General features: G+C 41.9%; 1 protein-coding gene across 1 annotated transcript; it reads left to right on the top strand.

The window, feature by feature from the left end:
- Positions 1-457: 457 nt before the first annotated feature.
- Positions 458-23,808, top strand: LOC135486557 (uncharacterized). Its single transcript, XM_064769427.1, has 10 exons — positions 458-492; positions 19,800-20,020; positions 20,600-20,786; positions 20,955-21,026; positions 21,208-21,279; positions 21,464-21,535; positions 21,916-21,986; positions 22,552-22,631; positions 22,896-22,923; positions 23,461-23,808. Exons 3-10 carry the CDS (start codon positions 20,726-20,728, stop codon positions 23,614-23,616), a joined length of 612 nt encoding a protein of 203 aa, XP_064625497.1. The 5' UTR covers positions 458-492; positions 19,800-20,020; positions 20,600-20,725; the 3' UTR covers positions 23,617-23,808.
- Positions 23,809-23,927: the final 119 nt, after the last annotated feature.

The raw sequence follows: 23,927 nt of genomic DNA, 5'->3' as shown, positions 1-23,927 counted from the left end.
GGCTGGGCACCACCTCCACAGCTAGGAACCTCTCTGACCAGGCACCACGGATGCGCATGCTCCGTCTGGATCTATTCCGTTTCCGTTTTGATCACTTCCGGTAACGCAGGCGCATTGAAGTTAAGGAAAATATGGTGGTGCCTGGCTGTGGAGGTAACCTGCTCTCGACCATTTCAAGAGAAAAGACTATGAAATGTTCTGTTATTAACACAGTTTACCCAATATTGAACAGACTCAAAGTTTTATTTGTTCAAGTAATCAAATGTATAAGGCCAGGGACACATACAATGCTTTTTTCACTTGGTGGTGCCTGGCTGTGGAGGTAACCTGCTCTCTACCATTTCAAGAGAAATGACTATATTATTGTTCGATTATTAAGGCAGTTTGCCCAATATTGAACAGATTCAAAGTTTTATTTATCAAAGTTATCAATTTTATAAGGCCAGGGAAACATACACTGCTTTTTTCACTTGGTGGTGCCTGGCTGTGGAGGTAACCTGCTCTCGACCATTTCAAGAGAAATAACTATGAAATGTTCTGTAATTAACACAGTTTACCCAATATTGAACAGATTCAAAGTTTTATTTATCCAAGTATTCAATTGTATAAGGCCAGGGACACATAGACTGCTGTTTTCACTTGGTGGTGCCTGGCTGTGGAGGTAACCTGCTCACGACCATTTCAAGTGAAATGACTGTGAAATGTTCTGTAATTAACACAGTTTGCCCAATATTGAACAGATTCAAAGTTTCATTTATCCAAGTATTCAATTGTATAAGGCCAGGGACACATAGACTGCTGTTTTCACTTGGTGGTGCCTGGCTGTGGAGGTAACCTGCTCTCGACCATTTCAAGTGAAATGACTATGAAATGTTCTGTAATTAACACAGTTTGCCCAATATTGAACAGATTGGGTTATTGATCAGTTTGGAAGAAACTTCTTTGAAATATTTAATATTGGGTGGATTGTGGTAATAACTTTATAGTCATTTTACTTAAAAAAGTCAAGAGTGGTATTCATTAATTGTAGTCACAGTGTAAAATGTTCAATTCTCATCAGGAGGTTTTTTATTAATAGATATGCGAATGTGTCCACTGAACAAAATTGTTGTAATTCAAATGATGTCTATTGATTGATTAATAAATACATCTTTAAAACTAAATCGTGTGGTCATTTCATTACTTGGACCCTCAGCCTGGAAATTCTTCTTCTTTGTGTTCATTTCCATCTAACAGACTCTCCAGACTTACTAGTAATCAGAAGCGGAGTTGGTGTTCGTCAGCCGGTCAAGTCTCCCTCCTCAACGCTGCAAGCGTTGGGCATCTTCCCAGGATGTGCTCGACAGTCATTGGCTCGATCTGGCGGGTGTCGCTATCTCCTTACTCCTAGACAGAAGCCTGGAACAAGCTGGACATCGGGCAGCAAACCCAATATTAATGTGCTCAGAACACTTCTCAAGTAATTAGTGTTTCAGAGTGATCTATAGCCTATACCTAATACAATAGTGATTATTTCGGGCAGGGCTTAGAGGAGGCTTAGAGTAACGAGACTAGTATATAGCAGGCCCGGGAAAGCAGGGGCGTAGGTAGCAGAGGGGGGGGGGGCAAATGCCCCCTCCCCCGAGGTCACCAAAATATGTGTTTTTGGCCAAAAGATTTCATAAAGGGTCATTTTGTCCCCCAGAGAGCCTTTTGCCCCCCCCCCCCCGCCAGACCAAAAAGCTAGCTACGCCCCTGGCCCTGTAGGTGTATAGTATAATTTACTCTAAGTAAGGGCAGGGCAATAAGGAAAGGTGCTATGCTGCATGTAGGCCCTATTATATTCTATAACAAAGAAACCCAACATATGATTTAAAGGTGCCGGTGTAATAGAATCAGATGCCCCCTGATATTAAATGCCCTCAACAATAGAACACCGGCACCATTCAATAGGACTCTAAAGAGGCCAAGACCCTTCATCCGAAGAAGAACAATACAGGCGGGCATCAGGAAAGGGAGGGCATTTGATTCTATCACAGCGGAACAATATATCTCCCTTTTCCCACAAGAACTAATATTCCTCACAAAGGAATTCTAGACTGGACTTAGATTCATGGGGACCAGCATTTCTTTTACACCCGCACGCGGAGCATGAGCTGAGCTGCTGCTGCACGCCAACATATCAACCAACAGCACCGCCATTTCTTCAAACGGTTGGAAGTGATACTACCAGTCACGTGTGGTTCCTGGTCAGAGAGGTTCCTAGCTGTGGAGGTGGTGCCCAGACAGAGAGGTAGGCTGGCGGAGTACTATTGGTCCATATTATGGGTGTGTGGTGGGCGTGTCTTCCCATATTTGGGAGATCAGTACTGTACACTGGAGGCGAGGTACAACTGGGTTGTTTTAAAATATAGACTATTGAATCGGATATGTACGGCAGCAGATTAGTGCCATAAAAAATATAAAAAATAAAATATTATCTCGTTATTACGAGATCTTTTCTCGTTATTACGCGATGTTATCTCGTTATTACGCGATCTTTTCTCGTTATTACGCGATCTTTTCTCGTTATTACGAGATCTTTTCTCGTTATTACGAGATCTTTTCTCGTTATTACGCGATGTTATCTCGTTATTACGAGATCTTTTCTCGTTATTACGAGATCTTTTCTCGTTATTACGCGATCTTTTCTCGTTATTACGAGATGTTATCTCGTTATTACGCGATGATGGTATATGGTACGGACCTTTCCCGCGCTTGATCCTGAGCTTTAGGTCTCGTTAGGGAGTTTTTCCCAAATGTACGCGATGATGACGTGCCCCATTAACAGGACGTAACATCTATTTTAAAATGCGTTTCCAAAGTGAATGCATGAGGACAACCCATTTGTGTCGTATATCACTGGAAACGCCCGATTCCCCTGATTCTGCAGGATGTTAAATCGGGCATTTTATTTCTTTAAATAAATCATAAGCGTCGCATTTGCTCCTAGCTCTGTTCACCAGCCCAAATGGCAATATTGCCAATTGGGCCGGACAATCACGAAAAACCCCAAATATTATACATTTCTTCCTGAATAATTCTTACAGAGACCATTCTCCCATGAAAGACAGTTGCTTACGCTACACAAAAATCAAAAAAAAATCGAGGGTCAACCATTGAACTTTTGAGATATGTTGAATTTTGCACAAATCAGCGAAAAACGCACCAACTGGTACTGGACGGCATTTCAACACGGGGCCGACGCACATCCCAAGTTCAGTGTACACATACGTCGGCAACAACAGTATAAATGCGTAGTTTCTTGTTAGTCGCCAATTGAGTAGCGCTCTAGGTTTCAGAAACTCCAAAAAAACATGTCTTTGCCAAAACAACTGATGAATCAACGCTGACATACTGTAAGGACAGAGAAATCAATGATTTTAGGAACTACGGTTAGGGCTTGGCCGCGCATGAATAAAAAAAAACAACTCCCTAATGAGACCTTAATCCTCGATGTTGCGTGCACTTTCGCATCTCGTAATAACGAGATAACATCTCGTAATAACGAGATAACATCTCGTAATAACGAGAAAAGATCGCGTAATAACGAGAAAAGATCGCGTAATAACGAGAAAAGATCTCGTAATAACGAGATAACATCTCGTAATAACGAGAAAAGATCTCGTAATAACGAGATAACATCTCGTAATAACGAGAAAAGATCTCGTAATAACGAGATAACATCGCGTAATAACGAGAAAAGATCTCATAATAACGAGATAACATCGCGTAACAACGAGAAAAGATCTCATAATAACGAGATAACATCTCGTAATAACGAGAAAAGATCGCGTAATAACGAGAAAAGATCTCGTAATAACGAGAAAAGATCTCGTAATAACGAGATAATATTTTATTTTTTATGGCACTAATCTGCTGCCGTAGATATGCGACAGATTTCTAAATTACCATAAAATTCCGATCTGATCATGTAAGAATAAGCTCCAAATGTTGATTCGTAACCACGTTAGGTTCGAATGGCATTATTTCATGTTTTTATGCATTTTTAGGACTGATTACAAGGTTTATCACTGGTTCCAAGGTTTCACTGATTCCAAGCTTTATCAACTACCGTCTGTGTTTGTTGAACTAGTGATTAGTGATTCATATTTTTGAAATAAAGGTTGTTTTGAATAAATTGAAGCTTAAGTAATGGTTTTTATTGGTTTTAGAATGTGATGGAGTGGATGAACATAATCCTTTGAATCGAAGTGAATTCCTGTCGTTCATCACAATTCCTGGAGTGCTATGGAGTCGAACCCTGTACCACAGAATTGGAGCTAGGTGGTTTCCTGGTGAATGATCGGGACACGTTGTGGGATATATTGTCGAATCCTGGACGTACATAGTCCTGTGATATGGTGATGAAGTGTCGATCGCCTGAACAGGGGGGGGGGGGGTACAGAGTTCACATTGACTGCTGCATTAGCCTCATATACCGGTAATTAGTCCATAGTGTTTATAGTCTAAAAAGTCTGCCAATTGGCGTGTTGTGCAGTGGGTTTTTGTGATGTAGCGGCATCTTAGTCTGAACTTCGTTTGCCATTGACTTAATGTCTGTGGCGCGTTTATTGCTCGAGATATAGTTCATTCCGAGTTTGTGTATGCGGTACTTCGGAGTTTCTATTGAAAGTTTATCCTTGACAAATGAGCAGTTCATTGTGAGTGGGATGCCGTAGGCGATTTTGTATGCCTTCATACGTAAGGATTCAAGGCGGTCGAAGTGATGGTCACTCGTCATGATCATAGCGGTAGGTGCATATTCCATAATTGGACGTACCATAGTATTGTATATTCCAATCGTGACACTGGGGGGAGCTCGGGGGTGGTCGTAGTTGCCCGCAATTGCTTTCAGTAGGCACACGCGTTTACGTACTCTGTCGTATATTTGTTTGAAATGAGCTGACATACTGAGTTTGCTATCCATCGTAACACCCAGAAGTATTAAGGTAGCAGGAAGGGTTGGGCGTTTGTGGTTTCTGAGTCTGAGGGGGTTGGTGTCTGTTGACTGTGCTTTAAGAGAGACTAGGCATGGCGCCAGTCTCTCTTAAAGCACAGTCAACAGGCATTTGGTCTCAGTATTTGGGTTTTGATTGCCATGACTGTACCCCTGTAAAAGTCAGAGGAGGAGAAGTTTGGAATGATGAAAGCATTGAAGAAGAAGAAATGTTATTATTGAGGAAAGCAAAATTTATTATCAGACTAGAAGGCAGTGTCCTGACTTGATTATTTTGAAAATGGCGGTCTGAACACATTAAAAGGTGGAACATGGCATTTTATCGACTTTGAAGTGTTCCGCAGTTAAAGGGAGACTATAGGCAGCAGCTAGGTAGGCAAGATAAAGTCATACAAATTTGCCAATAGGGGTCAGTCATATCTCTAGGCATGGCGCCAGTCTCTGAGGCATGGCGCCAGAGACCCCTATTGACTACTTCTTGTAACTTTATCTTGGATATTATATTAGTATTGAACTTCCAGCCATGGAATAATGAAGAAATTGAAGTTGTAGGCATGGAATATGAAAAATTATTCAACGGTGAAAGACATTATTCCATGAGGCTTTGCCGTGATCGCAAAGGACGCGACGCGATTGGTTCACATGCTAATGAGGTATGATAATGATAATTACCTCTATAATGCTACTTGGATAGCGACTGTGTCGTTGATTGCAACAGTGGTCAGGTCTATGTCAATTTGTGCCTGTAATGTCAATGAAGTATGATGAGGTGATGACGATAGTGCAATTATTAAATATTGGCAAGAGATCATACTACAACATAGGTCTTGTTTTTGACAGATGACTGTGCGACATTCCCATTGGGTCTTGTTAGAGTCAGCGCTGCATGTATTCCTTGTACAAACTTGAATAGTTGTGACAGACTTTGAGGGGTGAGAGACCCCTATCGGCTACTTCGGCTAACTTTATCTTGCCTACCTAGCTGCTAGCAATAGTGCCCCTTTATCAAGACTGAAACCCACTGTGCGGGGCTAAGAAATTACCTTTATAATCCTAGTTGGATAACCACTGTGTAGATGATTTGAAGAGTGCTCTGTGGATGTGTGCCTGTAATGTCAATGAAAGTATGATGAGGTGATGACGATAGTGGAATGACGAAATATTGGAAAGAGATCTATTCCTAGAAGAACATATGTCCTGTTTTGACTAGGTGGCGCATTTTAGAATCAGCAGTGAGCACTGTGTGTAACATGGTGGATGGTGGAGGCAGCGGAGATAATAACTGTGTCGAAAGTATTGTTATAGGGCCTTCCCTAGGCCCATGGGGTTAAATTTACAATCCACGATTGAAAAGACGTAGTTTGATCGCATTCAACTATAAATCCATTGAACAGTTGTGTTCCTTTAGTCAACCGATGACCTTTTGTTGGGCCATGATCGGGGATTGTAAACTGTAAATGTATTATGGACTGGGAGAGGGGGGAAACACAAGTGAAATAGACCAAAACAAGTGATTTTGGGGCTTTGGTTTAGACGCATGCCCCACATGCGCCATGCGGGATTATACGGTTCATGTGAACTTGTTGACATCTACATGATCTAGTGCTGTTATTGGTCATGGTACATGGTAGGCCTAATCATCATGGCTATATGTTTCAGGAAAAGCTCGGAGTAAAATGAACTGCCGATGAATAATGATGTTGTTCATGTTTACCATGTTTACTAGTACATAGCCATAGGGTATGCACTGGCCAGTGCACTTTCTGTACGTCGTCATGGTCATGTGTGATACCTTGCATATTTTGTTTTTTGAATGCGCATGCTTTTTGGGCAAAATCACTTGTACCAACACTAATGAATAATGTCTTCTTATCCCTATGACTCCATACACAGTGAGGGCATTGTCCCATTCCCATCAAATGGTAACTTATTGTACCGTATTCGGGTGGAAGTTGGGGAGCAGATACCTACCGTTGCACGCCTGTCATAAATCAGCAGTGATGAGCTTAGCGCGATATGGAACATTCTTCAGAAACTCAAGCGAGGGAAGTCTGCTCATTAGCATATCTCGCGCACTGCTCCTTCTTGTCAAACATCGTAGTGAAATCGTAATGGAAAACGTCTGGCTTTGCGCCAGACGTTGAGACTATAAGTGAAGAACTAATAGGTAAAGAACTTCTACTTGCGCGAGACTGCTCTGATAAAATTATCATTGCAGAGACTATGGTGACGTACACATATATTTTTTACAATCAAAAATGCCCTCAAAAGACGACATGGAATGATTATTTTATTGATATTTCCTACTATATACCTTCCAATTATCACTTTATACAAATAGATCGGCGTTAGGTCGCATGCTTTTCTTTCCTGGTGACACTATAAAGCAAAATAGTTGCAACCCCGTAAATGCGCTATAAGTCCAATAATAAGTGACGGTGACCCGTTATAAATGTTTCGCCAGCTTCGCTTTTTTGCCGCTACGCGGCGCGTTGGGCCCTTGCGTCAAGGTTTTTGATGGTCTTTGCTGGATTTATGCGTTGGTTTTGGACGGTTACATGCACTGAGTGGAAAAGTTTTTTCTTAGAGAAGGTGATGAATTGGGTCTTTTCTGCGTTGTAGGTCGTGCGCCAGACGTTGCTCCAGTCAGCGATTTCGTCATTCTGCAGTTGTAGTTTCTCTTGTGCTATGTAGTGCTGGCGATGAGCGGACCAGGCAGACAGATCGTCCGCGTACTGTTCTTGACCGTTCTGATGAGCAGGGCCCGGAGGGGAGGGGAGGTCGTTCACCCATAGTAGAAAGAGTGTTGGCGATAGGACGCTGCCCTGTGGCGTGCCTGCACGGAGCACTAGCGGATCACTTTTCGATTGGCCAACTTTGTATTGAGTGGAGCGGGTCGTGAGAAAGCTTTGGATTAGGCGTATGGTCCCGAGGGATAGTTTCGTGTGAGTCCGAAGTTTGTAGAGCAGGCCGTCATGCCAAACTTTATCGAATGCTTTTTCAACATCGTAGAAAGCCGCGAGGACTACGTTGTTCTGGTTGATGTAGCGAGAGGTTTGCTGCATGAGTCGGGTGATTGCATCGGCTGTACTGCGGCCTTTGCGGTAGCCGGACTGGTGTTCGTTGAGTTTGTTGGACTCTTCTAGGTAGTTGCGTAGGCGGGTGTTGATAATCCGTTCGAAGGTTTTCCCAAGGGCCGGTAACAATGTTATTGGTCGGTAATTTTTTGGGCTCGAGTGGTTTTTGTTCGGTTTGGGGAGAAGGATCGTGGTTCACTTTTTCCAGGGGTCGGCAAAGTATTGAATGTCCAGACAGGTTTCATAAATGTTCGATAGATATCGTAATGCGTTTATCGGCAGATTCTTTATATGCGAGTAGTACAGACCGTCAGCACCGGGGGCTGTGTTACGTGTATGTTTGATACTGGTCATGATATCCTCAGGCGTAACATTGGTGCTGAATTCCGTAATTTTCGTATGGGTGCGCATGTTAAGAGTGTTAATGAAATCATCTACTGCGTGATTAATGGTATCCGAACCAGGCCTTGCCACGGGAACACTATGAATTTCTTTATATAGTTCAAAGAAACATGACGTCTGTTCGTCCGGGGTTTTGTACACCTTGTTGTTGTAAGATAGAGGCTGGGCGGCGTGTGATTGTCCTGATTTTCATTATTTTTCGAACCGAGGGCCAGAATGTTTCCGGAGTTTTGGGCGAAATGTTATTCCATTTGTTTGTGAGTGTGTCCTCACGGTAAGTGGCAATGTCTTTCTTGATTTGTCGGTTCAATTCGTTGATGCGTGATTTTTTTAATGCGAGTTGGTTTGTTGTAGAATGATCTGGTGATACGGCGTTTTTCCTTAATCAGGTTAACGATGCATGGCGGAAACGGAGGTTTTTCCCTGTGTGTTGTACGGGGAACATGGTGTATATCCGCGGCTTGTATAATGTCTGTTAGTGTGGCGATAGCTCGGTCAATGGAAGTACGATCCTTATTTACGACGGGGAGCTCTTGGATCTTTTGATCGATTTCATTACGATATTCCGACCAGTTGGCATCGGCGAAACGAGGTTTAGGTTTATAGTCTGGGATTGGAATAAAGTCCGTGGTGGCGATAGTTGCAAGAATTGGGCAGTGATCACTGGTAATAGGATCAAGGGTTTTAAAGTCTGAAATCCACGGGAAGGTGTGGTGGGTGCCGATGACGAAGTCGATGACGGATGGGGGGTCCGGATTGACAGTTTTTTGAGAGAAGCGCGTGGGTAGGCCCGGGTTTGCACTGTAGACTAAGTTGTCGTCGTACAGCTGGTTGAGTACAATCCCGTTTGGATTTATTTTCGTATCTCCGAAAGTGGTGTGTCGAGCGTTTAGGTCCCCAACTAGTAGGCTGTTAGGATGGTTCGTGAGTTCGGTGTGTAGAAAGTCTCGCTGTAGTTTGTTATCCGGAGAGTATAGCGATATGAGGCGAAGTGGTTTTTTAGCAGCGTATACGTTAACAATGATACATTCGCTTGGGAAGTATGCGGGAGTGTCCGTTATACGTTCCGACGTCAAATCTGATTTGACGAAGAGGGAGGTGCCTCGTGATTGACCTGGTATTCGAGGGATGTGGAAACCTTTGTAGCCTGCATAACTGATTGGGTAGCTATTGTCTCTGAGTGTTTCCTGAATGTTGATTATATCTGGATTGAGTTCGTGCACAAGTAGGTCAATGTCAGCTTTTGCAGTGGTGAAACCCTGGCAGTTGGCGTGCAGGATTTTGAGAGATCTGTTGTTCGTGGAGGTCATGTTGATGTGATAGTGACGTAGGTCGAGTAGTTATTCGTATATTGGCTTGACGTTATGATGTTAGTCCAGTGATCATAATTACAGCGTAGATTCGTTCTTATGATGCTGCATTAATTCGAGTTGGACGACGACTTGTGTGGATGGTGTGATTTCGGCGTGGTGGTCGGCATTTGTTTGACATGACTTGAGGGAAGAGTTGGTGACTGAGTGCGGCTTATCTTCACAGCTGATTGGTGGCGTCGGCGTGGATCAACTGGGGGAGAGCTGGCACTTCTTTTGTTGGTATCTTTATCGGTCGGGGCCGGCTTGGCTTGTAGGTAGGTATCAACTTCGTTCAGGACTAATGGGCGGAGCAGGGTTATCATCGAGTTTGCGAATCTGTCAGCAAAGCTGTCGAGTTGAGTGCGGAGTTCTTCGGCGAGGTGAGATTTAGTGACCAGTTGGTTTTCAATAGCGTCTCGGTTGGCTTCGATTTCGGTTTGTTGCTTTTCCAGTTGTTTGCGAATAGCTACGATTTCACGGTGTACAGTTTGATCAGTGTTAATTGATGAGATAGGTCCTGGTTTGTTATTGTCCTGGTGGGTAGGTGGAGCGTAGCGATTTACCACAGATTTAATCCGGATATGTTCGTTTTTCTCGGCTAGTTTGGACAGCCATGTCGGGCATTTGGAGCTAGACGATTCGTGATTACCAGAGCAGTTAGCGCACCTAACATCCGAGGTGCAGATTGCGTCGGTTGAATGTTCTTGTGCACATTTATGACACCGCGGTGGTTTCTGGCATGTCGACTGGTGGTGATCGTATTCTTGACAGTTAAAACAGCGAAGTGGGAGATGGCGTTTTTTGGGAGTCTCAACGGGAAAAGATAGTGCCCCAAGAGTTAGGCATCCGCGTTCGAGATACTGTTGAGCGTCTGCAGTGTCTTGTAGCGTGAGTCGGATGAGGGAGGTTGGCTTTCCCGTTTTACTTGATATAATTCGTTTAGCCGCCGTTGCGTTGACTGAGTGTTCTTTGAGGTGTGCGATGAATTCTTCATCTTTTATATCGGGGTCGACTGACTTAACGATGATTGAAGAGGTCTTGTGATTTTTCTCCGATCGAGTAGGCGGCTCAAGTGTGACCCCGGAATGATAGTGTCACTGAAGTTCTTGAGCGCAGAGTTGACATCTTGCTCGGTCTGGAAGTTTATTCTGAAGAGTTTCGAGTGGATCTGTGTTATACGAACAATTCTCAAGCGTGGAAGACTGTCGGGGAGCTTTTTCATGATCGTGATCGCAGACATGGGCGTCTCGAGTTTAAGGAATGCAGTCGCACTAAGTCTAAACTCCGGCAGACGGTTTGGACTTGTTTTGGGTGGGCTATTGGTGGCCCTTCTATGGATCGACTGGGATCCTGGTGATTTGGGCTGCGCCATTACGTGAGACGTATCTTTAGTATACAACGATGAATGATGAATGATGATGAATGCTGCTCGGAAACCCACGCTATCCCATTAAATACCCAAAGTCCACGTGACCACATGATAATTCAACTGACATTCCGATCCACAATGCACTGCGCACACAAAGACACCCCCAATTAAAATATGAAAAGATCACCAAGCAACCCGATACAAAGCCTTCGTTTCCTGGCAGAGATCGCACTGAATATAACTTAAAACACCGTAGTTCGAGGCACATGCTTTGGAGTGATAAAAATAAACCTACGATTAATTGAGATAAATTTCAAATTTGCAAGTTAAAAGAAGTTTTTGTGAGAGAGGTAACAATGTAATTTTGACTTTAGCGGTGCTGTAGGAAAGGAGGTCATTCGGCATCCCTCAGCCACTCACGTGATAGGAAGAACCAATAAAAATACGAGAAAATTGTAAACAGCGATGGCCGCCGTCCAGGTCACATGACCGATAAAATGGTGACGCATCCAGGAAATTGATAGAAAGAGTTGTTGACAATTTGTCCGAAAATAAACGAAATAAACCGTTGTGCCTGGAACTAGGTTTACATAAAAGGTTACGAAAATGAGAAGGTTTTTTTGGTGCCCGTTTCAAAATTATTACCAACAATATCAAACACAAGACTGGCATTATACCCGTGGCGCATGCAGGTTCAAATTGGCTATACCTTGAATATATTGAATTGCAATGAAAATCTAATGCAATATCAAAAGAGCAATATCGAAGAGACAAATTAAACAAACCATTTGTCCACAGACTCGGACCCTGTGGCGTGCTGTATGCGTGTACATAAAAGTATATCAATTGGTCCGATAGAGATGGTGAGGCAATGTGAATATTGTTGCGCTATTACCGTTGCGACGGGGCCGACTTAAGAGAAACAACGCATATTGTTCGAATATCAGTTTATTTATACTAGCCGACTATATTAAATATGTACATGCGATACAGCGTCGGAATCCAAGCGTTGACTCCCAGCTATGGTCTGGGACCGGTGCATTGGGTCCGGGTAATATATTTACAAAATACGTTTAAACATGCATTAAAGGTAAAACTGGTAATTTCTTATATCCTACAATTCCGGCTTACCTTGCCGCACGATGGAGATACTTTTACTTACATTTTCGGATTACAATGGCGAAGATAAATGAAAGAAATAGAATTCGGCCGATGCTGTTGCTTCGGATTATTCTTGAGAGTCGCCCCGAAGCGTTGTGTGTTTCAGGTTTATATTTCGCGCCACACAAGATATCGCTACGCCAAACTCAATCCAGGGTCGTAATTTGTCAAGCCCACAAAATCCACGTGCTCAACAAAGAAGAAACGCCCCCTAGCAACTACGGTTGCAGACGAACAGGCTTACGAGGTCCTAAAAACTAATAAGGACAACTTATTGCATGGAAACCAGATTAAATATCAGTCACACGGAAAAAATAAAAGTGACTGGAATCGCGGTTAAACGCACAACTACGGTCATTAACTGAATTATTATAAATTGACGATCTGGGTCAACGCGCATGGATATTCTTAGCAACCGCGTAAATGGGACACAACACGATCACGTGATAATGGCTGAGTTGCCGTGCCATGTCAACAAGACTTTAGGTCTCATTAGGGAGTGTTTTTTTTTTATTCATGCGCGGCCCCATCCTCACCGTAGTTCCTAAAATCATTGATTTCTCGGTCCTTACAGTATGTCAGTGTTGATTCAGCAGTTGTTTTGGCAAAGACATGCTTTTTTGGAGTTTCTGAAACCTAGAGCGCTACTTAATAGGCGGCTAACAAGAACTACGCATTTATACTGTTGTTGCCGACGTATGTGTACACTGAACTTGGAATGTGCGTCGGCCCCGTGTTGAAATGCCGTCCAGTGCCAGTAGGTGCGTTTTTCGCTGATTTGTGCAAAATTCAACATATCTTAACACTTTCAGCGCCCAGCCATATTTAGCGTACTTCCCCCAGGGACCAAGGTTACGCCCCTTTTTACCCTTTTTCAAAATTATGAAAACAATAGAAGGAATAAAGATAATTACATGAAATTTTCTGTTTTGGTTCTTCTTTATTAGATCTCTTTACAATGCTAATTTGGAATGATAGTCAGCAAAGCACTTGATTTTGCACAATGGTACCCCACACATAGAACAGTAATATCTGGTGTCTTTCCAAATACCCGCTTTTTGGCATACTCTCGGCTACATCTGCCCCCGTCATCAATCTTCGACCCGCCATTGCGCCTATTCGAATGCAGACGATCTTGGCTATAAATAGCACATTGGCTGAACATCATACTATCACCTCAAGCGCTGTATAGTTAAATTATTTTCCCCTATACTGCGCTGCTAGTCGCCTCGAAGACAAAGGGGGAAATTTAAAAATGCGACGTAATATTACGTCGGATGGCTCAACCGTGTGAACTTGCAAGACGTAAAATTACGTCGGATGGCGCTGAAAGTGTTAAAAGTTCTATGGTTGACCCTCGATTTTTTTTAATTTCTGTGTAGCGTAAGCAACTGCCTTTCATGGGAGAATGGTCTCTGTAAGAATTATTCAGGAAGAAATGTATAATATTTGGTTTTTTTCGTGATTGTCCGGCCCAATTGGCAATATTGCCCTTTGGGATGGTGAACAGAGCTAGGAGCAAATGCGACGCTTATGATTTATTTAAAGAAATAAAATGCCGATTTAACATCCTGCAGAATCAGGGGATCGGACGTTTCCAGTGACATACAACACAAATGGGTTGTCCTCATGCATTCACTTTGGAAACGCATCTTAAAATAGATGTTACCTCCTGTTAATGGGTCACGTCATCATCGCGTTCATTTGGGAAAAACTCCCTAACGAGACCTTATCACAAGCGCTTCAAGAAAGGAATATGAAGTAAACACGCGATAACATGCGGTGAAACCGATGCACACTGACAATGAAAAGGATGGCGAAGCCAAATTAGAACGTGGTAAGCAATGACAATAGCTGTCATGCCGGAAATCGCGCGTCAAATGTGTTGACGCAAACAACGAAAGTTATGTACAAGTGTGACGGTGTGACGGAGAGGTTAAAAGGGGGTACCCTAAAATTTGAGTTGTGCCGCACGCGGTCTCTTAGCAACAGGCACCTGGGCGTGGCCTGGTGGGTTCTGGGAAAGACGCGGTGCAGTAGCCATTTTGTTGGGGAAATAAACCCGAGTTTCGGGAACCTCTGTCACAAAATTATAAGTTTCTCCCTTCCTTTCTTGCAGGTAAGCTAACATCTGGGCCAAAGTGACAGATAAATGTATATAGTACAAACTGATGCCCAGGTTTTTGGGCAATTTTCGTGTTTTTGAACGATATTTAGCAGTTGAAGTGGCGGTGACAATCGTGGTTGGTTGCCGGCCAGACTTTTCGTGGGTTTTATTCCCGCGCTTTAGTTTCGGCCGATTAAAGTCAGGTTAATCTAAGTAACGCCCACTCTGGAGTGGTTGTGGTAGTTGATTTGGCCACCCAGAGCTGTGTGTCGTACTCGTAATAATAATAATAATAATAATTTATTTGATTTAAAGTGCTAAAATAATGGTGCATACATTTTCTAAGCACTGTACATAATATTAAATGAGTACATTAAAAGTGGTGATTTCATGAGGATAAAAAACAGTTTAAAAACATCCGGAAAATATCAATATTTAAAACATGTATGGCCTACTCTGAATATGTTAGGATAAAAAGATGAGTTTTGAGTTTACTCTTAAAAGTGTTTAGCACAGTGACATCACGTAACCAGCTTGGAAGGGCGTTCCACAGCCCCGCGGCCCGGACACACAGAGATCGATCCCCGAAGACCCCATTTGAACGTGGGATGGCAAGGAGCCAAGGGTCATCCGAGGACCGAAGTCTGCGGCCGGGCGCACGGAGACTGAGAAGTTCCTTCATATACTGTGGGCTCTCCTCATGATGGATGACCTTGTGGGTTGTGAGAAGAACTTTGTAGTCGATACGTGATGTCACCGGCAACCAATGAAGAGATTTTAAAATAGGGGTTATGTGCTCTCTCTTTTTGGACCTGGTTAAGAGGCGAGCACTAGCATTTTGTGCTTTTTGAAGGCGCTGGATTTCACAGCCCGGTAATCCGAGCAAAAGACCGTTTTGGAAATCCAGGCGAGATGTTATTAGCGCATTTATTACTCTGGCACAGGTGGTATTGTCCAGGTATCGTCTGATCTTTGCTATTCTATGGATCTGATAGTAAACCCCCCTCACCACTTGGGACACCTGTTGTGACATAGACATGTTTGCATCAAAAACAGCACCAAGATTTCGAACCTGAGATGAGGGAGTAACAGAGGATGATCCGATCTGGATTGAAGGAAGTGGCTCAAGTCTTGACAGCTTTCTCTTCGACGCAATGATGAGGAATTCAGTTTTATCATCATTGCCCTTCAAGTGATTGGGGCCAAGCCACTCCCGAACATCTGCTACACATGATTCAGCCTTTTTAATGGCAAGGCGGAGCCCTTCTGGTGTGACATCGAACGTATCATATAATTGTATGTCGTCCGCGAAGCCATGACGACACATGTCATGATTTTCAATGATTGCCGCAAGGGGTTTGATGTATATAGAGAAGAGTATAGGGCCAAGCACGGAGCCCTGTGGCACCCCAGAGAGGAGAGGCATTTTGTCAGACTTTTGCCCTTGAACGAGCACCGACTGAGTTCTCGAGCTGAGGTATGTCAGATTCATGTGATTTTAGCCATGAATAAGGGTCAGAAAGGGCACAGAGATAGGTCAGCCAGAGCGCTGTTTAGTTTAACGGATAATCGCCCGGTGGCAGCAGCTGACGGTCAGAGATGTGACAATATTTTGAGATGCTGATTGTGTTTGCTACATTTGGCTGCAATATCTTTTTGTTATTCTTTCTAAGTAACTAAGCCAGAGTTAAAGACTTGTGAGTCCAGACTATAAGAGATATTATTGCTAGTTATTTTCCAACATACTCTCTACTATACAACTGTGAAATACTCACTGTTGTATAAAGTGCGTTAAACAGTGAACTGTTCACTGTCCATTTACCTTTGCGCATGTTCTCTGCGCAACCGTATTATAATGTCACGTGACTTTTTTTTATTTGATAGGCAGGTCCTACGCCTTCGGCGGTACGCCTGCAAAAATAAATAGGCCTATAGATCAGTAGACTTTCGGTCGCATACGGGCTTAGATCGTGAATATAGCCGACGAGGTGGCTTGCCTTTTTGGCCTGGATGCCCTCCGTGGCATGGGATGCCGGGTGGGAGTTCCCAATGTTCAGGTTCCCTATTTATGAACTGTTTCGCTACTATAATATGATAATACTAGGCCTATGACGTCGCCTATGCCCGGGCCGCGAATTTTTTATTCCCAACCGACATATCCATACAAAGATTTTGGATAAGTTATAAATGTCTATAAAAGAATATTGGAAACTTTGCCATCATTTATTTCTTTTCTCATTCATATGATTGTACTAAATGGTTAACATTAATTAAATCGGTCTTTGCAACATTCAAATTTAACTTTTAAAATGTTTCTAAAAGCTATCCAACAGTGCGACGATCATAACAACCATATCAAAGTTGAATGAAACATGAAATATTTATTTTTCTAGCAATCATTTTCGGCCGTTACTAACATCAATAAAAACCAAACTATATAGCCAACCTGACTGTTGGTAGATACAAGTTATAGTAGGCCTATACTAATACATGTAACAAGGATTTCGCCAAAATTCCATTTTTGGTTCTCGGTTATTACGGCCAGACAATGTTGGCACTCCTTTTTAGCTCAGCTGACTTTGTCAGCTGAGCTTGTCAAACAAGCTGCTCAGTGGCGTCCGTCTGTCAGTCCGTCCGTCCGTCCGTCCGTCCGTTAAACCCATGGTGCACATTTTGTAACTGTAAGACCTAGAGACTTCAATTTTGCATTTCTGGATACTTCTGGTCAAACTCTACTTTCAAAACAAAATTTGTCGCCATTCGACCTACTTTCTGCGAGCGAGAGCGCATGAAGGAAACTGGCCTATATCGGCCTAGGAGCAGCAGAATTAGTCGAAATATGCTTTAATATTAAGATAGAATTCTTGAAAAACTATTTTATTGAGAAAAAGTTCAAAATTTTAACAGGAGAGGGCGCTACCTGCCTTTTAATTATTTCTGCTGATTCAAATTCCCGCCCGATGACGTCAGCCATCAATGAAGTCTCCTATTTGCCAGTTCTCAAAACATGCCAGCTACACAAAAAAGCAGCAGTAGCTCCAGGAATAAATCACTGTTCACTTCAGCTTCGTAATCGATTGTACCCCCACTTTATTGTGTTTTGTGTGGTGTTCCTATTCAATCAACGATGTGAGGCCTTATTATGTTGGTTTTAATTGAGAAGGTGCATTTTAGCGGCCTACGAAATACCGAAGCGGAGACAAAATGGCGGCATGTTGTTTACTCGATCCATGTGCAATAATCTTGGAGCTCAATGACACTCAGCTCGATGACGATGGTAGTCTGGTAGGCGATATTATCACCAGTTCGTTTCAGTGGTAGTCGTAAGGTCTTTAGGGACTACTTTCAGAAATTAGTTCTTGAAAATTTGGCCACATTTCTGTGAAAACGATATCGGAAGTGCATGCTCTGTTATTCGCGATGACATCGCCGATGTATTTTGAAGTGGAGAATTCCCACAGTATGTGCAGTGAATCGGCATGATTCTGTTCGCCTATTAAGTTTTAGTTCTACGATTATTTCATGAGTAAAAAGTAGACATTCTAAGCAATACAATAATGTCACTCCCATAAAAATTGATTGGAAATTGAGGGAGCTACGGCACTCTCTTCGGCAACTGACAGCGCTGAAAAAATACATTGCATACTGTACAATACCAAATAGCGTAGGGAATCACCAGAAATGACGTCATCGCTGGTCTAAATAGAAAACTACGGTGGCGCAGTAGAGCACAAGAAAAGGTTTAGCATTAACTTCGTCATGCAAGCTTCAGCAACAAAACGATTTCTCATGAATGATTTATTTGATCATCATCAGCTTGTTTCCCCTGATAGATAAAAAAAATGATTTACAATTTCCACCAAAGTTTTCTATTTTGTGTATAGTCGCATGTTATTTAACTGGCAAGGAGCCAAGCAGACAATCAAAACTTACTATTGTTCAATAAAACATAATTTTCTTAACTCTGTCATATTTTTCACTTTCATACTAAACAACGCAGGTTTCCCTTCATGACCCAAGAATAATTCTTTAGACATTTTTAATGACTCGGAATCCATGCACTCTGATTCTCCATAAATGGATGTATGGTTTGACCAATTCTTGCATGACATGTCCACCAAACAAAATGTGAATGCAGTCCGGCAAAGAGGAACAACCAACCATTCACTTCGACTTTTAAAGGCTACATGGTTCCAAGAAAATACATTTATACTACCAAGTAAAAGGTTCATCCTACATTTTCGTTCATATGTAGTCTAGCATTTACTTGTTTTGGTAGCAAATACTGATTTCTAAAAATCCTTTGCTTTCACAAGAACTAAACTATTCCAATTTTTGAAGCATACTAAATACTTCAAAATCTGGAGTAAAAGCTTATGCTAGTTTTTATTCATATGGCCCATCAACAGGTGCATACCATAAACCATGAGAATGTTCCAACAGTGGCATAATTATGTCAACCAAAAACATTGGTACCGTAGTGAACGCAAAAGGATATCAAATACCATGGAGCATGCCATTTTCATGCATAATGAACTAAACACCGGGAAGATATTAATGATATTAACTCAGCTGAGCGCCAGGCCCTTGGGCCTCTTGTTTGTGATAGTAGCTTGGGAACGAGACTTGATACTGAACATCCTAAGAAATCAGTGTTTTCAATAAACAAAGTAACAGTGGTACTACGACCGACCGCGAAGTTATGATCGGCTCTGCTCCGAAAATCCCACCGGGCCACTGGCGAAATACAGGTTAGAAAAAAAGATGGCCGAATCAAATTCTCCCCCTGCTCCCGCTGCCATGGCTGCTGTTCACCTTGCTTCCGAATGTGAGTAATAACATGAATAGACTTATTGCCCTACTCACTGAACTCTTAGGCTAGGTTCTGCCCCCAACCTTCTCTACGGTGACGTAGCGAATGCACTTAGCCTAGTACATAATAGGCCTTATGCCCCCTGAAGGCCTAGGCCAGGGCCTTCCACGGTCCGGTCTAAAGGAATAATGCATTGTGAAACTCCAAATAAAATGTTTCTAAGCCCTTGTTTATTTTTAAAAAGTTTTTTTTTAAAGTTGACTGGGAAGTGCTCAAATATTTGGGTTGGGCCCCCTGCCTCCTCAGTCTTTCTGAGTGTAAGTTTGGGATTCGCCTAGGCTAGTGACGATGGAGTGTAGGCCTACACATCATTCTTGTGTTTACCACTCAAGTGATTGTTTGTGTCTGCCATACAAATACAATAACTTTGGCATTGGATCAGTTAAAAATTCCAGTCGGTATGCAAACATGAAAATATGTGAGGAATGGGGAAATGAGTAACCTTTGTGTTATTGTTATTTGTTTTATGTTATTCTTCAGGTGGTGTCACCAGCAGTCTTCAGGGCCTTTTCAGGTCAGCTTGCTTTAAGTGCGGCGGTACTAACCACTCGAAGAAGAATCGCTGCGCTCATTGCAATGCTGACCTGAAGGCGAAGAAGCTGGAGTTGGCTAAGAAGAAGCAGGAGGTCGCCACCGAGAAAGGGAAAAAGTATCAGGACTCCTCTAACCTTCATCACATTGAGGAGAGCCTGCAAAACAACGTTAGTATTTAGTTATTATTGTTTCTTTCTGATTCATTGTGATAGCCAAATAATGCAAAATCTTTAAAATCACCAAGTTGGTCTACACATGTCTTGAGATTGTTATGTTAATCTTGGCAGAATTGTTTAACAATTATCATGTAAATGTAAAAAGGCCTTACATGTTGACAACTTGAGGAATCGCAGGGAATATTAACCCCTCACTTCCTCAAAATATATGGCAGAATGCAACGTTTCCTGATTCTGTCTCGCACAACATGTTACTATTTTTATTATTTTATATTAAACTTGTAGTCACATGATGTCTATCAAGGAATGCTATTCGCCAAGAACTTGTGCTTGCATAATACTCTGGGATATCTGTGTGGTGGATTTGAGGGGGTACATTCTGAATTAACATGAGATAAGCAGACACTTCAAAATCCAGTCAGTGACTGCTCTAATGCGGATGAAAGGCAACGTGCAAAAGGTGGGTTTTAAGACCCCGCCGGAAGGATTCAACACTATCTCTTCCTCCTGTTATCAGCTAGAGACAACCCTGCCTTCAGAGCTAACGACACTGTAAATTCCTTTCTTCAGATTTGTTCCCTGGCTGGTGCTGGCAGAATCGGGGCATATATCTGGTTCAAGACAGGGCCAACTGGTCAATCCACGACAGGATTTAGGACCAGTTGTGATGTCTTGGCCAGAGGTTTCAAAACCAAAATGGGGAGGAAGATTATACGAAGCCTTCATGTCCTATATGATGATAACAAGGACGAAAATGGTATGTTTATGATTTATGAAGCTCTTAAAAAAAGAAGTAACTTAAAAATGAGAGATTTCTCTATCATCATTCGTATAAATATGTTTTTAATACATAGTAGTATGTTGTCTCATTGGATAGATTTATCCATCATCATTCATGATACAAAGTATGTTTATTGCTCTTCAGCACAAGAAGACCTGACTCCGCCCATGCCCATGCCAGCCATGCCAGCTCAAGAAGCAGCCAACACATCAAATGGTATTATATTTTCTTAAAATAAGCCCTAACCTTATCCCTTTTAACTTCTTACTTTTACATGTATATCCATTGATCCTTATATCACTTTTTGGCTGGTTAGAGAGAGGGAGGCTGGGGCTGTCTCATTAGATAGATTTATCCATCATCATTCATAATACAAAGTATGTTTATTGCTCTTCAGCACAAGAAGACCTGACTCCGCCCATGCCCATGCCAGCCATGCCAGCTCAAGAAGCAGCCAACACATCAAATGGTATTATATTTTCTTAAAATAAGCCTTAACCTTATCCCTACCTCTAACTTCTTACTTTTACATGTATATCCATTGATCCTTATATCACTTTTTGGCTGGGTAGAGAGAGGGAGGCTGGGGCTGTCTCATTGGATAGATTTATCCATCATCATTCATAATACAAAGTATGTTTATTGCTCTTCAGCACAAGAAGACCTGACTCCGCCCATGCCCATGCCAGCCATGCCAGCTCAAGAAGCAGCCAACACATCAAATGGTATTATATTTTTAATTATTCTTTAAAATTGTAATTTTATTTTACATCAATGAGTTTACTTACTTGGATAGGTATGTTTGCTTTAATTTTTAGAAGCACGTGAGGTTTTCTTTTTTGCTATTTTTGCCATACGTGTTCACTACTGTTTAGTTGCATCTTTTAGTTTTAAGTTTTAAGTAGATTTCATTTTGGGGTATCTTCTAGGCGACATGGCGATCTTTCAGACAAGGTGGGTCACATTTGCATGTTTCATAAGTCAGGTCATGGTATTATGGTGCCCAATGGATCATTTTGTCTTGCACACAATGATTTCTGTTGTCAATTACGTAGCATCTGTTTGCTACGAAGAACAATCTTTACCATAGAATTCCTTTTTTTAGCTGATGACATGCTATTACCCGAAGAAATAGAAGTTTTGCAGCAATTGTGTTCTTCAGAGGCTGACTGCCAGGTAGGAAACAAGTCGAGTTGAAAAGGCTGAGGGCCTGGTAGAAGTCATTTGAAATGCATTTTAGCATTACTCACCTACTGACCCATATAAACCTGCTCCTTGGCCTTTTACATATTTCATGTAACTAGCCAACTAGCCGTTATAAAACGTGTTGTGTGTTTACGGGTGGTCCATAATGTTAAAATGAATTCCAGGTTGAAAGGAGCAATGTAGTAAGCCTCGATGGTGTTTCTAGCGTTGAAACCATAATGAAAAGTTTAGGTAAGCAAACTTGGCAAAATCTATACATAACCCTAAAGTGTTTTCCGCTCATTATTCTGATAAATGTGGTAGTTCCAGGTTTTTTGTTAAGTTTTAAATTTTTCTTTACCTAAAATTTACTCAGATGAGCAAGATGATGAAAAATATTTAATGGGAGGAACTAGTCTATAGCCTGGGCTGAAGATGATTAGGAAAATAGATGCGAGGACACCTCTCACTTTCAAATTCAGTGGATCCTAACTTTTAGTTCCTGTTTGTACATTCAATTTAACTGGATCTTCATTTCATTTTCCCTCTTTTCCAGTTCCTGACACTGCTCGTCCCCAGCAGTCTGCTGCTGCTGCTGGTAAAGGTAGAAAGAGAGGGAGAGGAACGACTGCAAAGGTAAAAATCACTTACTATTTTGCTTCCCTTCCAGCATAATTAATAGTTGCTTAGCTTATCACCATGTCTTTGATATTATTTTGCCTACAGTGTTGGTCACCATGCAATTAGTTAAAAGTCTAGTAACTTCTATGCATCATGCTCACCACACGCAATGTTCTCATAAATTATTTCTTCTAGAATAGACATGCCTCTTTCATCATGTGACTTACATTATATACAATATTTGGCTGGAGTTCATTCTTTATTGTTCATATTTCACAGGGCAGGCCTAAGAAGAGCAAGAAAACAGGTTAGTGCATGCATTTCATATCGCGTTCAGAAAAGATGTGGGCTCCTAATTTCATTTTTTTATTGTTATCCCTTATTGGCTAATAATAATAATAATGTCACGCATTTACTTGAGATAGCGCTCCTCAGACAATAAATGAATCTGTTAAAGCGCTACTGGGATCATTATCCTCCCAGAATCCCTCCACAGATTTAAGCATGTTCCTGTCTTCTTAAGCCATATACGGTTGGCACAATGGCCCCTGGCTGTTTCATTCTTCCCGTGGTATTTCCTTGAGATGGATCATGACCTCACAAGGAGGAAGCTGCTTATGTAGCAAATCTTTTTGAAGTAATCCACTGTGGGGTTCTATTTTAGTGTTTAAAGTATTTATCCAGTATAGATTACTTTGATTTTCTCTGTTTGGCTGCAATTTGAAACAATAAACATCCTTTTATTTGCGGTCTTCATGGCGGTTGAAATGATATTAACATACTAAGAAGATACCAATGTTTGCCAAATATTTAATTAAAAGCAATTTGTATTTTTCTTCTTCAGGAAACGATGAGTTCATGGTTGAGGAGGTCAGGGGAGTCCAGACCATCGATGGGGTCAACTTGTTTGAGATCAAGTGGCTGGGCTTCCCTGAAGAAGAAAACACATGGGAGCCAGCGAGTCATTTGCCCGCTGATGTGGTTACCCGTTTCTTCATGAAGACGAAGTAACTTGTTCATGTAAATAATCCTATGGTCCTCCCTGAGTCAGAGTGTATGACGTTGATGACCTTTTGGTCAGTGGAACTTGTTAAGACTGTAAGCCTCTAGTCAGTGGTGATTTGCCTGTGATTAGCAACGTATTGGACATTTCATTGTTATCAGAGCTGTCAGATTATCAATATTGCTTGGTTGTGACATTGTTTAGTAATAAATCATGTTATAGATTTCGAAAATGCCTTTAATTTTTTTGTTCAGAATACAGTGTATAACAAGTACACAACATGCCGCTTGGCATCAGAGCGGGTAATT

This window comes from Lineus longissimus, chromosome 4, assembly GCF_910592395.1.
Source record: "Lineus longissimus chromosome 4, tnLinLong1.2, whole genome shotgun sequence".
Taxonomy (NCBI): Eukaryota; Metazoa; Nemertea; class Pilidiophora; order Heteronemertea; family Lineidae; genus Lineus; species Lineus longissimus.
Note: the sequence above shows the minus strand (reverse complement) of the source record. Positions and strands in the feature narration are given on the sequence as shown.

What these genes read in the sequence shown, in the direction of transcription:
- LOC135486557 (XM_064769427.1), top strand. Translation starts at nt 20,726, where the DNA reads ATGGGGAGGAAGATTATACGAAGCCTTCATGTCCTATATGATGATAAC. An exon ending in AGCAGCCAACACATCAAATG is followed by an intron (nt 21,536 to 21,915) that starts GTATTATATTTT and finishes TCCTTTTTTTAG; the next exon opens with CTGATGACATGCTATTACCC. An exon ending in TAAGAAGAGCAAGAAAACAG is followed by an intron (nt 22,924 to 23,460) that starts GTTAGTGCATGC and finishes TTTCTTCTTCAG; the next exon opens with GAAACGATGAGTTCATGGTT.